The sequence below is a fragment of the Aplidium turbinatum genome, chromosome 2 (assembly GCF_918807975.1).
Source record: "Aplidium turbinatum chromosome 2, kaAplTurb1.1, whole genome shotgun sequence".
Lineage (NCBI taxonomy): Eukaryota > Metazoa > Chordata > Ascidiacea > Aplousobranchia > Polyclinidae > Aplidium > Aplidium turbinatum.
This window is the reverse complement of record NC_137473.1, coordinates 20,818,188-20,833,508: the sequence shown is the minus strand read 5'-3', so window position 1 is coordinate 20,833,508 and position 15,321 is coordinate 20,818,188. Positions and strand designations below refer to the sequence as shown.

The following is a 15,321-nucleotide window of genomic DNA, read 5'->3' as shown; positions in this document are numbered from 1 at the left end:
GCCCCCCCATAAATCCGCGCCTGGCTACTATGGTCTGCAGGTTTAGATGATCTGGATGTTGTTATTAATGTAGCCTATATCCAGCACTGCTGTCAATGTTTCAACAAATGTCAAACAAAGGTAATGGTGTAGCTACTGGTTTGTTGTTCCGCATCACGCAAACTGAATTTGTTACTGCTAGTCTTATTCCTCATAAATGCTTTTCGTTAAATAAACAGGCTTCAGATTATTTAAAAAGTGAAGAAATGGATCTCACCACTGGGGCTGCTGCTATCAACGACTTGACAAGAGCATTTGACTCACTGCGTTCAGAGAAAGATTTTAACAAATTGGTTTTCAACTCATCGCTGTTTGCGTAAAGAAATCAAACCAGTGAAACCACCACGCCGACTAAGCGATGCCGCTACCCACCAAACCATTTCCGAGATGGTCAGATATTATTGATAGGTTGCAACAGTCTTCCGTAGAGTGAATCAGAATCCATTACAGGAAAGTTGAGAAGAGATTTTTGTTTACCCTTGGACAGAATGCTAAATGAACTTAAAAAGCGTTACTCAAATCAAGCATGTGAATTAATGTCAAATGCAGCTGCATTTTATTTCACGCACATGTCTCCATCAAATTTGTCTAAAGTTGAATATTTAGTCAAATTCTATAATTTCGATGAAAATCAGGTTGGGCAGCAATAGGATCTTCCTTTTTTGAGATCAGCTATAATTGTCACAAGTGGAAACTAGAATTTAAAAAGCACCAAAGTGGATTGATCAAGACCGCGTGGTTAATTGTGTTTGCCTTCACTTTTGAAATTGTGTGGACAAAACGATCTTAAATCATTTGTACAGCGATTTGTTTCAAATTTTTGCTACTTTGCCCATGACTGTGGCGTCTTGTGAACGTATCCACAGCAAAGTTAAGACAATAAACAATTATCTGCGACCTGCCATGTCATCACAAAGACTTGAACATCTGGTGCAGATCAGCAGTGAGCGAGACATTGCCGATAACACTGATCTTCAAAAATTGGTGGAAGCTTTTAAACTGACCTGCGAGCGCAAAATAAAACTTTAGTGCAGTGATTCTTAACCTATAGCTATGGGTATTATTGGGCAATAGCTAAGTTTTTTAAAATTCTGTTTAAGGGGCCACCCAATAAATTTTTATGAGGCCGCCTATCATTGCAGCAGCTCCATGACATAAAATAACGACAAGCTTGCTAACATCAAGATCGCAGTCGGCAATTCCATGGACCGCATAGGAAATGTATGGGAGCGTTTGGCCCCATTCTATTCTTTTGTTCATAATTTAGAGTGCGCTCAATGGAAAACCAGCTTTTGCCCCCTTTCAATTTCCTTTGTTTATTTTTCAATAAATTTTACAACCGAGCTGCAGTGAATCACTTCGCAATCGGTAATCTTAGTGACCATATTGTACGGTAGCATTTTACCTCGAAATATTTTTGTCCACCCCACTCATTTTTGGCTGGCGCCGCCCCTGCTCACAGACAATTTCGAAATTCGAAAACGGACGTTTTAGTCAACCACTGGGACAGTGTGGCTGAACATCGCATTGGAATAACGTTGAGCGACCCCCACTTAGAACTATACAATCTGAATGGTCGGTCGGTGGAATCGTATGCAAAGCAAAAATATGCTTCCCGGAAAGTATTTTTGGTTACACTTGTACGCTGATACCTTCCGCGGGCCGCAGCGATACAGCGTGACGGGCCGCCATTTGGTGACCCCTGACGTAGAGCATTAGGGAAACAGATCGGACCATGCTCAGATATCTCAGCATCAAAATGACCATCAAGGCATTCAAAAGAAGATTTGCGCTTTTAAACGATTGTCTTCTGCAATTAGCAGTTTTGACACAAACTCTCCAAATCGGGAATATAAACTTCATAGTAGAATTTCACAATGTAGATGTTAACGACCTTTTTGCCTGATGCTGCGAGTTCGCTATGATAATAGCGTATGCACTAGCTTTCGGAACACAGTTCCCTAGTTACGTGTTATGAGTTATGACGAATTCATAGTAGTAAATCGTAAAGTTAAATGGACTGTAAATTTTCTATTTCAAATAAAAAAGCTTACATGCGGCTCGTCTTTTCAGCTCTGCGTCATCTGATGAATTAGTTTTTCACACTATCTGCTTGTGTGTCACGGACAGCCTACCTCAAATTATAGTTATCGCTAGAAGTGTTAGTACAGTTACATTCAATCTCGGTCATACTTTTGTTCTTCACATGGGGTTATAGTAATTATTATTCCTCATGATGACACAGGCGTTGTGTAAAAAAGATCAATCTATTCGTTTATTTTTTATACGTTTAAATCCGGCCATGCTGTTTGGTTTTATAGGCTGTGCGTATGGTATAACAAAGTGAATTCTACCAACGCTCTATTGTTTATTAATGTTTTTTGTTTGAGAAAAGTTAATTGTTTTCAACACAAACTTTGTGCTAACACTATCTTCAGAATGCTCACTTCAACCACTTTATCGGCATAAGCAAAAAGGCGACCAGTTTACTCGACGACTTCAGTTACCAGCATTTATTTTGCTTAGCTTTTGATTAACTTGAGAAGTAACATTTTTAGAATTTTTCTTGTTTAATATATTTCGTTTCTATTGCAGTGCCCAAAAGGATGTGAAGGTCAACAGGTATGTTATTGTTTTCTGTTTTTTTTTCGCTGGGACTTTTCGATCGTTTGTCTGAAATGACTATAAAAATTTCGATAATTTTTTATTCCATTTGGTCACTTTTTGTGATGAAAAGATTTTCTTTCTGTACTAATTTTATATTTGCATTTATCACATGTAATAATACATAATTATGAATCAACGTTTAAACACTAAGTTTTGGAAGATCTTGATCTTGTATTTTCGATTGCCAATTATTGTTTTTTTTGTAATCACTGAAATCTATCTACTCTCTTATCTTTTTTCGGCCATTTCGACTAAAATCACTTGAAGTTTTTAGGACATTTTGCTAAAAATTTGGTCAATGACCAACAAAGGACCGAAAAAAATATAGATTGTTTTTCGTAAGGCGTAACTTACTTGGCAATGTTTTTTTTTCTGGCCACCAAGAATTTCTTTAAACGCTTGGATAAGTTTTAATAAAATAAAACTTACCAGTTCGAAAAAGCTTCATTCCATCTTAATTTATTTGTTGCGGTGCATTGTTGGTTCTCGTATGTTTTTGTTATGTTTTGTTAGCGACAAACAGAAATGATCACTGAAATTTAGAGATTGTTCAACGAAAGGTCATTGTCAATCCTCTAATGACTCAAGCCATATGTTACTTTTTTTGCAAAGCAGATAAATATTAAGTTTATAAGAACTAATAACCTACTTTGCTTTCATTGTTGAAAAGTAGCGATATTTCGGGGTTTGAGATTGGGGAATACGAAACTACTTCCTACTTATCCGCCACAGTGGAAATGGAAGGCTCATTGTTTGTCTGATTTGCAAAATATTATAGGTTGATTTTCTAGTATGTTGGACAACTTGTTAATGATGTGTGATTTGTAAGAGAATATTTGGTTTGAGAAATAATGACCCTTTCAAAATGATTGATAGAGTTATGCTGTACTACTGTAGAATGATCTAATAATAAATACAGTATTTTGTTTGAAACAAAAGTCCTTTATTTTTTGTTGTTTCCTCGTTTAATGTTTTTTTCATAGACAAAGGTCATTTTTCTCGTATCTTGATGTTTTAAAGTAATTTTTGTTTGATGCAAATAAATTGACCTTGGTCAAATCAACAGGTTACATAAATTTCTCCAAAACTTATTATTTATTTAATTTTTTAAAGAAAAAGTACAAATTTTTTAGGGATTAATTTCGCTTTTTTTTTTTAATTATTTTAGTTTATTACTATCATTTTAATTTTAGTTACTTGAACTGCAAGTCTAAACTAAAGAGCAGCGGTTCTCAACCGGGGTTCGCGGACTCCCAAGGAGTCTCCGAAACGTTTTCAGGGTGTCCGTAAAAGTTTCTGAATTTTCAGCATGATTAATAAAAACAAAAATGCCAAGAAAAAAGGTTGAGCACCACTGCTCAAGAGATTTCAATTAAATTCAAATTAATCTAATCGAAGAGTTTCAATTCAACTCACAATATCATTTGACAGAAAAAGAGAGCGTTAATTTGTTCAAATGGATTTGTGCTGAAAGCTGTGTCTTTATTTCATATCCTTCAAATAAATGGTGGGCCAGAAATATTCCTGCGAGCTGTAGTTTGGCGACACTGGTCCTTAGTTCTCGTCTTGATTTAGGATGGTCACTGACTATTCATTTCGTTCTTTTGCAACCATCTTGATTAACTAAACAACAAAAACAACGGTTTGTTTTGTTACATACTTGTATTCACTCTGTTGTTCTGACGTGATTGAGCAAATGAATTGACGTGACTATGGTGTTGACAATTGCAGCTGTTTTCAAACCAACCAGCACTTGAACAACCTTTTTTAAACTGACAATAAAGATTGTAAGAAAATAACTTCGAATTGACAGTTTGCCAGAAATTTTTAATTATTGTAACATTTCGTATGTACTAAACTAGGCTAATAATATGCATGGACGTAAAGTTATTGTGATTGTTGTTGCACAGGGTTCTGCAGGAATTCCAGGAATAGATGGACTTGATGTAAGTAAAGACTTAATGCTTATTGGCAGCGTTGCAACGCAGTGTATGCTTTTATCCGATATGTTTGCAACCATCATTACATAGGTATTACACCGACCCGAAAAAATTATCCCTACATAGGCTAACTAGTAACTATTAGTTAAGGTATAACCTTGAACCCCGGCACAGCGCAAAGAGAATGATTCTATTACACTATCTATAATGACTATACGATACCTTTAGGTATGTTTCTAAACCTACATGCAGTATACTGTATATTGGGGCACAGATATCCAGGTTTTGTAACCAGGGTTGTGGAGTCGGAGTCGAGGAGCCTGAGTCAAGAAGGATTTTGGCATTTCCGGAGTCGGAGTCGTTTAAAAAAAGGGCGACTCAGGCTGGATACAAAACGATAAACAATAAAATTTTTGTTTGTAATTTTTTTCAAAATATTATTTCTTGTATTCCGTATTGAGTTCAACAACTTCATAGAAAAACAGAAGTGTTTTTTTCTTGTTGGTTCTTATGAGAGTCTCTGCTTTAATTTCGATGACAACTTAAAGTGAATTACAGTTTAAAAAAAATGAAAAAAGCAAAATGTAAAATAAATCTGATGACCTTCCAAAATCTGGCAACGTCGAAGTCGGAGTCGGTCAATCATAAACCGAGAAGTCGTAGTCGTATATTTTTCGCTCGACTCCATAGCTTTGTTTGTAGCTTAACAAGCTCACTGACTGATACAGCATTTAAAAAGCTTGTAACTTCATTTCATCAAATTTGTGAAGTTTTCATACGTCTTCATTTCTGTTAAGGGTTTTGTATGATTTACGCAACTACAATAATAATCAAGTTTGTAAGTTGCAGCTTAGTAGGCTACACAGTATACAAAACTTGTTAACTCTAATTTACTTCAATGTATCATTGCAGGGAGAACGAGGACCTCCTGGCTTGCAAGGACTCGCGGTGAGTTTGCACTGTTATTGTTAACCATGTTGGAAAATACTTTTTTTTTCGTGTAGGAAAATAATGAAATATAATATGTTTTGGTGTAAAAGTATCGTGAACCATGTTGCCCTGTTGACCTCTAACAACATATATGTTTTGAGGTAAAAAAGGCCGGCACTTTGGTTTAACCTCAAACAGCGGCCTATCATTCAGTAGCATGGCGGCTTTGCATGTAATTTACTTCGCCTGCTTTCAGACAAGTAGGCTACAGGAGATGAAGTGTGCGATAATAAAGTATGTTAGCAACAAAAAGTTAACTTTTATCATCTCAAAGTCATAGCTAAGCACACTAAGATGCCTGAACATCGCTCTCCCCAAAGAGTTCATTTTTAGCTCAGGTCTTTTAACATTTGACTCTAAGATGCAACTTACATCATATCCAAGAAAGCGTAGATGCATTCCCATCATATCCAAGAAAGCGTGACTAAAACTCTGCAAAATCCAAAGCTTTGCATCAGATTTACACTTAAACAAATGGAAAACTAACACAACGTGTGCATTAGTTCAAGCATTGTCTATTTTTCTCCAGAGCAGTGTGCATCTGTTAGGTATCACTGTGCTCAATCTCACAACATCGACTTTAGCATCAATAGGGTTCATCGCACAATGATTGGATGTCTTCTCACCACATCACTGAATAATCTCACTGTTCGTTAACTGAACTCTGCCTCAAATAATCCACTCAGTTTCTTTATTTACGGACACTGAAGTGCTCCCCAGTTTATCCTCTTAATGAGCATACCTACCCATCAATTAAAATCAAGAACCTTATTTACATCAGCCGCTTTACTTCTACTCAGAGAAGTTGACAAATAGTACATATCTGTGGGGAGTGAATCATAAGTGGAAAGCAAAATGAAAAAAGAATAATCCAGCTTTCCTTTATCTCTAACGCCAACATATATCGACCTGTCGATACGGAGGTGAATGTGGGTGCACCTCAATCATCTACCCACAAGCGTCGTATTTTTAGCTCAAATATGCACCGATAGAGAGTGACATTCCACTACAACGTCTCGTTGAGGCAGCATATAGATGCACTACGGCGCCAACGTGCTGATCTTTCCCTGAGCCGTAAAGTCCTAAACCCCGGCCATCTGCTACACGCAACCACGCTGAGATATCCACCAAAGCAGCGGCTAAAATCAAGAAAGCCATTTGAACGCGCTGCAGAAGACCTTCTGGCAGCCTCTGGCGGAAGCCCTAGCAAACAGTGGTGCCACGCGGCATGGTGTGAACAATGGTCAAGCAACAGTGCACGGACATTTTGCCGAAAAGACATTTTGCCGAAAGACATTTTGCCGAAAGACAGTTTGCCGAAAGGACATTTTGCCGAAAGACATTTTGCCGATGGACAAATTGCCGAAAGGACTAAGGTTGTGAACGATAGACTAAAACACACTGTGGAGAATATCGATACATATAACACAAAAAGGAGTTTCGGCAAAATGTCCATTTAGCAAAATGTCTTTCGGCAAAATGTCCTTTCGGCAAAATGTCTTTCGGCAAAATGTCTTTCGGCAAAATGTCCTTTCGGCAAAATGTCCGGGTACCTCAAGGAGCACATCCCCACTTCACCAAGTATTCAGATCCCCGCCCGAGAACCAGCTGGGCCTTGACCTCTCTAGACTTGCCTCATCGAGGCGTAACCGTTTGCTCACTGGTGTTGGACGCTATGGTGCAGACATGTTACGCTGGGGCTTGGCAGAGAATGCTGCTTGTGAGTGTGGTGAAATGCAGACGGCAGCCCACATTATCAAGGATTGCCGGCTATACAGACCACCTCATGGTATGGAAGGCCTAGTTTCTATTGACGACGACACCAGGCAGTGGCTAACCAACGGATGCCCTGGCATATAGCGACAACACGAGAGAAGCATATAGATCACATTATCAGCAAATGCGCTTTTCGTTTTCAATCAAATCGATTAAAAATTCTTTGTGTCTTGAATGCAGTTGACAACCAGGGCTAGTAAAAGGATAGACTTTAAGTTTCGAAGACTCAAGAAATAAACAAAATCCATGTGCTGTTAAAACCTCACCTGTGCTCCATTAGAACATTGATCTATTTCGTAGACCATTGCCTTACATGCGTATTATTCTTAAAACTTTAAAGGGCAAAATAAACTAATTCAAAACATTTTTCCAATTTTGTGAAGGTGTGTGTTACATATCTTTTATAAAATGCAGTATATAAATATATTTTCTAGTGCGTATATTCCACGTAATTTAAACTTGTAATAACCAATAGTTACTAAATTTGGCACAAGAAAATGGCAAAATTCATTATATTTTTTTTATTGTTCATAGGGACCGTCCGGACCAAAAGGAAGTGATGGAGTAGCCGGCCCAGAGGTATGTATCAAGAGTGCATTGTCATGTAGCCTAATCCTGTTCCTCAATAGCGTTTTTGCCCAAACAACAAAATCTGTCAAAAGTGACGGATTTTGCTGTCTGGATAAAAACTGCTTGTCAGTCGTTTAATCCAGGGTTTCCAAAACTTTTTTGAGCCATGGACCATTATTTGTGAAATTTTTTGGGGCCACGGACACTAGTTTTTCGTAAACAACTTTACTGCAACGAAGGTGCAACAAGTAAGCTTTACGATACTGGATAGCACAAGCTTGCGAAATCATTTAAGTTGTAAAGAACTGTGGCAATTATCTTTGACAGGGTACGTACTGTACAATGTATAATATATGTGTGACTTTTTAATTTCTTGTCATATCGCCACGGACTACCTGTGCAGTCGTCGCGGACCACCAATCGTCCGCGGATCACAGTTTGGGAAACCCTGGACTGTAAGCAACGTGTTCTTTATGTTAAGCAGCTTCACAACAAATAAGGTTTTCAGCAGCACAAAAGTATTTTTTCAAGTTTGCAATATATTCTATTTTGATATTTAGTGTTTGTTCGCTTCAGTATCACCGATGTACAATAACAAAATGAACACATACAGCACCGTTTTTAAACACTTTATTATGGTTAGAAGCTAATTGAGCTCATACAAATAATTGCGCTTTCGGTATTTGCATGTAAGTCGCATCTATTCAGTAATGCATCCACACCAGGCAACTATCCAGACATATCTTATAATAGACGCATTGATTGATTGAATCTTTATCCTCGGACTGGGAAAGCTTCTTGCAGAGCTTAATCCTGGCAGTTTCGCATACTTGTAGAGGCTTTGAACCATTGACGCAGGCTCGGTCACCGAGATTGACAGAGTGAAGTTTCCGATTGTTGAAGTCTTGGCCCGAGCAATCATTCCATCCATTATATACTCCTGAATTGAGAGCAGTCCTTAAGGTGCTTTGCTCAAGCGTACACCCCGAAAGTCGAACCAGCCCCGCTTAATCATGAAGTTTTTCGCTCCAGAAGTTACTCGCTAACCAACTGAGCTATCGGGGTGGACACGACACGCAGAAGACGATTGCAGTAGTTATGGCATGTTTATGTAGCCGATGCTGCAGTTATAACATGTCAATTTGGAGGTGGTAGTGAAATCGATGAGGTGCAATTGCCTGTGCGCGCTAATCAGTTGAGGGCATTTGTGCGTGCTACTGCATGTCACTATTTGATATTACTCGATCAAGATTAATCAAGCTTGTCACACATTTAAAGTGCTTACTCAACCTGAAGCGGAATCAGTTCTTCCTAACAGCAGTCCGCTACCAAATAATGAGCTGGCAAATTGTTAACTCATTGGTGGATAAATCAGACTTTAACCATAAGAAGTAGTTTACAGGATGATAGTGGTAGACTTTTGTCTGCGTTTTCTGGTACACCGATACTTGTTATTAGTCTTATTGTGTCATGCTCGTTGTTATACCATGCGAGCTAATCGGGCGATACCAAGGCTCATTGAAATACTGGCTGGTATTGCAGCAACGTAGCATTTACTTCTTTCGATAATGTTGCTTGTATCAAGTGAGAGTCTACGTTTGATCTTGCTAAATCAATAGATTAACATTTTCTTTGTGTAGTTCAGCGTATTGGTGGTGTTTTCCAACTCAAACTATATGTTTCTATGCAGGGGTTGCCAGGACCAGTAGGATCTCAGGTACGCTGTTATTGAGTTATGCGCTAGGAAATAAAGCAGTTTTCTTTGAAGTTAAACATGTCTTGTACAATAAATACCAACATGATACTTTGAATTAAGAATTAATGAATTTTATTATAAAAAGATATCACAAAAAATAATCTGTGTTCATTTCAGGGACCTATCGGCCTTCCTGGGCCTCAAGGTCTACAGGGACCTCCGGTATGTATCTAATATTAAATATAACTAGTAAATATAGGCTAATAGAAAAATCGGCAATATTTGCCGCAGCAGAAAAATCACTAATTCAAGTTTCTTGGTATTTATGTCATAGGCTCATATACAGCACAGGCCAGGGCTACTCAACTGGCGGACCGCGGTCCGAATGCGGACCTTTTCAGAGTTGAATCCGGACCTTATCTGTCTCAGCATTTGCTTAGTTTTTTAACAAAACCAAATCCAATATCGTTGATATGCAAAAAATGGGGTAGGCAATTTAACGTATTAGAGAACAACTACACGCCCAGTCAAGCCGGTGCAAGAGAGAAGCCCAATTACGGATCAAAAGATACGATGCCTGGAAATTTAATATTCAAAATCAATTCTCCAAAATTTTCTTTCCAAAAACAATGCAATTTATACAGATTTACTTGCACACAGGCAGCATGTGAAAAGAACAAAAAGATTCTAACATCCAATAGACTCCCAATTAAACTGAAATCAAAAATCTTCAACACCTACGTTTGCAGAGTACAACACCTGCAGAGTACTGTGCACCTGTCTGGTGCCGCAGTGCTCACTGCCACAACATCGACACTGCCATAAACAGCGCCCTGCGCACAGTGACCGGATGCCTGCGTCCCACACCATTGGACAATCTCCCCATTCTCGCTGGCATCCAACCTGCTGAGCTTCGTCGCGAAGAAGCCACTCTGTCCCTCGGTCGACGGGCACTGGAGCCTAACCATCTTCTCCACCACAAGATCTCTGCCTTCCCAAACGGCAGGCCCGGATTTACCAATAGGCTAGGCAGGCTGAAGCCTAGGGCCTCAACGTCCAGGGGCCTCAAAATTCGGTTTCAAAGTTTGTAATTCTTTAAAAAACTTGACAAGTTTAAACCCTATCTAATGTATATATACGAGTATATCAAGCTTTTCAGAGTAGAAAATTCTATACACAACTGGTTTCAACCACCTTGTAAAGAGTCATTATTACGTCGTTCATCATAATAAAGGCAATTATTATACGCATTGTGCTGGAAGCTTCTATGTTAAAGTACCATAGTCTTCTCTGCAAAAATCAGTATCTGTAGTTGACATCAGGGCTGCCACTCCTAGTGGTTTTCCACTAGATCTAGTGGTTTTCTTGGAGAATCTAGTGTTTTTTTTAATTTTGAGAGTGGAAGCATCAAACTTCCTTCTGTTGTTAACGAAGAAGATTTAGATGATTTGCAAGAAGAATAGGGAGCTTTGCCTCAAGCGTGCAATGTTCTCCATGATAGTGATGACCTTAGCCCACCACACCAGAGTTTTGGCTAAAACTGAAAATAGACAACCAAGGTTTAAAACTTTTAAAGGAAGTGTATCCGGAAGATGTTAACCCGAAACTTACTAATGAACTTCTACATTTTCATTTGTACGTGAGAAAAACACAAAACCAAGGGCTTACCGGTACAGTAGAGAAGAGCAATCTATTTCCTTGTCTCATGGAGACCTTTATGAAATTTATGTGCAAGGAAAAAATTAACACTGCCTTTCCTAATGTGGAAGCAATATTAAGACTGTTTCTAAGCTTAATTGTCACTAACTGCTCAGGGGAGAGATCTTTTTCAAGGCTCGAAAGCATCAAAAATAAATTGAGATCGACATTTGACAATGTATCAAGAAAGGTTGTCCGCACTGAGCATTCTGTGCATTGAGAGTGACAAACATAAACAGATAAATTTTAATTAACTTTTGCATAATTTTGCTTTGACGAAAGCTAGAAAATAAAATTGGTAGCCTAGTCTTACTCTGTTTGATGGCTGTAATTATTTCTTATGTCCTGGTAAATAAACTTTACAATTATTGTAAACGGGTGTTTGATCAAAGAAATTAAAATTAAAAGCAAAACTGCCTTAACTAAATTTTTATTCTTTTAATTAAAAATTTGCATTCATGAATGTGGAAAATGAAAAGAACGAAGAGTTTATTGCACTCATATTTTTAACATTAAGCAATGACATGTGATGTTGTTTAGAGAGAAATTCTGAGCTCAAAAATAGGAAGGGGCCTCACAAATGGAATAGCCTAGAGCCTCTCATGGTCTAAATCCGGCCCTGCCAAACGGGCACCCCCGCCGACTGAAATCAAGACACCCATTCGTGCCAGCCGCTCGGCTTCTGATCAACGAAGCTGATGAACAAAACATCTCTGCGGCTACTTGGGCGGACCATAAATGGAATTCTGAATGGAGGTCAAGCACCACCAGACTCCATTCATTCATCCCCGACGCCGACACACGCCCCATCGGCCTGACACTACAGAGACAGGTATGGGTGCGCCTCAACCGTCTCCATACGGGCGTCGGGCTTTTCCGCTCAACCATGCACCAATGGGGAATGGCCTCTTCCTCCTCCTGTGAATGTGGTGCCGAGGAACAGACCGCAGACCACATCATCAATGACTGTACCATCTTCAAGCCACCTAACGGAGTGGAAGGTCTGCGCGTCATGGATGATGAAACTAAAGACTGGCTGCTCTCTAGCAGCCTTCCAGTGTAGTCCGGGAACATCGTGAATCTGGGGTGGTAAAAGGATAGACCCTTGGCCCCAGAAGCTCAGACGACGACGACGACGACCTACGTTTTACCAGTCGTGCTATACAGTCTAGAATGCTTAAATTGGACATCATCAACAATGAAAAAACTCACTACCTTCCAAAATCACATCATGAGAAGCATGACCAACAAAAGGCTACTTGACCACACGAAAACAGAAGATCTTCTAACTATGACAAAACTACAACCAATTGCAGCAATAATAAAATCAAAAGTTTTAAAACTGTTCGGCCACACTAAAAGATCACAATTCGGAATCAACAAAGTTTGCACAGAAGGCAAAGTAGAAGGAAAACGAGAACGTGGCAAACAACCAAAGCGATGGCAAGACAACATCCAATCATGGACCGGACTCAACTTGGCGACACTGGGCGAGTTGGCTCAAAATCGCCACTCTTGGAAGCAAATAACCCATGTTGATGCACAATCTGCTGCAGGCGGAGATGACGACTGATGATTTGTCCAAGAGATATGATGTTTTTATGTTTGCTTCCAGCAAACAAAATTGTTTAAAAATTGAACTAGTTTGGTGAATATATCTTTTAACAAACCTAAACCTTATAGAACATCCTTGCTCAGCGCAACGATGCCTGTTTTATTGGGCAATGTACGATGATCAACAACAATTGTTTTAAAACATTGAAGAAGTGTATTTTTAAAATCAACAAAAATTGAAATTGCAAAAGTTTAGTTTCTCTACAAAAAGTTTTGCAGTATTTGCGAGGAAGTATTATTGCTGAACTATAAAAAATTTTTAACCAACATTATAAAAATGTCATGACGCCAGAAACTTACAAAAATAACTTAAATTTTTTGTTCACATTTGCCAATTGTTAGGCCGATCTTCCATCGTAAAACAAAAAAGAAAAATAATCAAAATATAATACTACATTGGCAATGAACATTTGTGCTTGTTCAGAATAATACAACTATAAACTTATGGGATCACCTGCATGTCACCACATGTGTAGGTTTTTAGTTTGAAATAATAATAATAACCGTGTTTTTATTATGCGATAACATACAGTCCACTGCGATCACATATGCGATATAACATACGACAGGAAGCAGCGAAGTAACATATAGTCTTCGAGTCAGCTGCTCCCTTTAGTTTGGCTTGGCATTAAGTGTCTTTGCCGAGACACAGCCGCGTGCTCTGGAGCGGTGTCGGACCCACGTCCTTTCGAACTTCGCGCAGACGTTCTCACCACTCGGCTACGCAGCCGACAAAAAGTCCTTTTGCTGCAGCGCTTAGCATAATTCTTTTGTTTGAAATAGGCTACTTTAGAGGACTGGATATAAATGTACTGGATGAAGCTAATTACATTTGCATTTCCACAGGGAAGAGCCGACTTGGTGTCAGGACCTGCGGTGAGAATTTCACTGTGTTTGTTTCGTCGTATTCGCTTTTTATTGTTGTGTCAGTTTCTTGTTTAGTTTCTCGTATCTTTTGAAACGAGCGTCCTGCAATTACACGTGAAGAAATATTACGACTGGTTAAATTTATATAATTGATTTTTATAGACATATCCTCTGTAGTGGTTGTGCACAATAAGTTACAAAAAAACTTACCCCATTTGCGTCAATCCCTTTCGTCTTTTTTATAAAGTTGTTGTTTTGCTACGTATTACTAAAGTTCTTTTAGATTGTGCAGTTCTGATTTGGATTTCTGTTGCATGTCGGAAATATGTGTTTAGACGGAATTATTTTTTCGTCAAGAACAACAAGTAAGAATTTATCACAATCTGAAATAAGTGTTTTTGGCATTTTCAGGGACAAAAAGGAGAAAGGGGAGAACGGGTAAGTCGTCTGTACATTCTTCGAAATACGACATCTTTCGCTGACTTTTTTTAAAGTGAAGCGATGATAATGAACTGTCGAGTTTCTTTGATTTAAAAATGGTGCAGTGACAGAATGTCTCCGTTTCGCATGACAACCACGTTTTACGGTCGCCTAATGAAAACTTGTATTTGCTAGGGCCTACTTGTTGATCGTCGGCAAGTCAGAGCGTGACCTACAGTATATTTTGGTCGCTGTTTTCACAAAAGAAAATGTGTCTTTGGTGGGAGAGTTTATTTAACCTATAATGAATCTTTCCCGAATAAATTATTGATTTGCGTTTTAAAGTTATCTCTGTAAGTGCAGTCACCACTGTGCAAGGATTTCAAGGCAAGGCAAAAATAATGAAATTGCTGGCGGCGTAAAACTTACAAGTCTCCAGCAGCCTACTAAAATATCTTGGTACCGATTTAATTAAGCCACGAATTTGATTAATTGCTTTTAAAATGCGATAGCTTAGAATTGCTCGGCTGAACTTGGATGAGGATTGACTACATCTTTTGTCCCAGCGTACAGATGTATATCATCATACAAACAGTTTGCAATCCGCTTAGTAATGATGCTAATCCTTAGTAGTAATATTTCAGCTGCTTCATTAAAACATTTTTGTAGTTTTTCCATTAAAAATAACTACGAGCCGCCACTGATCACCACATATTTAAGTTGTAATGCCGTATGATTTGCTAATGGGTTACATTCCTTAGGGCGCAAGAGGAGCTCCCGGACCGCCTGGACAGACAGTGGTGAGTTGCTGTAGTTTTGATTTGACTTGTTAGTTTATTGTGTTGTACTGTATACCATTTTATCAGCAATCGTTGGCATAGTAATTTCAACATGTTTAAGCTCATCTTTTTTCATCAGTCGGAAAGTCGTGAAGATTTCGGATCTGGAACCGAAGATATAAGACCCGGATATGTAAGTATCTCATCTCAATCCCATTTCAACCCAAGGTCAAATTCTATCCGATTTTTTAAAATTCTTAGAGCA

At 38.6% G+C, this 15,321-nt stretch overlaps 1 protein-coding gene across 1 annotated transcript in view; it reads left to right on the top strand.

The window, feature by feature from the left end:
• Positions 1–15,321, top strand: part of LOC145764479 (uncharacterized) — a 54,844-nt gene that overhangs the window by 12,939 nt on the left and 26,584 nt on the right. The window contains exons 2-11 of the mRNA XM_082576094.1: positions 2,635–2,661; positions 4,617–4,652; positions 5,559–5,594; positions 7,947–7,991; positions 9,673–9,699; positions 9,856–9,900; positions 13,837–13,866; positions 14,269–14,295; positions 15,039–15,077; positions 15,196–15,249. Of these exons, the coding sequence (XP_082432220.1) occupies positions 2,635–2,661; positions 4,617–4,652; positions 5,559–5,594; positions 7,947–7,991; positions 9,673–9,699; positions 9,856–9,900; positions 13,837–13,866; positions 14,269–14,295; positions 15,039–15,077; positions 15,196–15,249 (366 nt within the window). The remainder of the gene's footprint in view (positions 1–2,634; positions 2,662–4,616; positions 4,653–5,558; positions 5,595–7,946; positions 7,992–9,672; positions 9,700–9,855; positions 9,901–13,836; positions 13,867–14,268; positions 14,296–15,038; positions 15,078–15,195; positions 15,250–15,321) is intronic.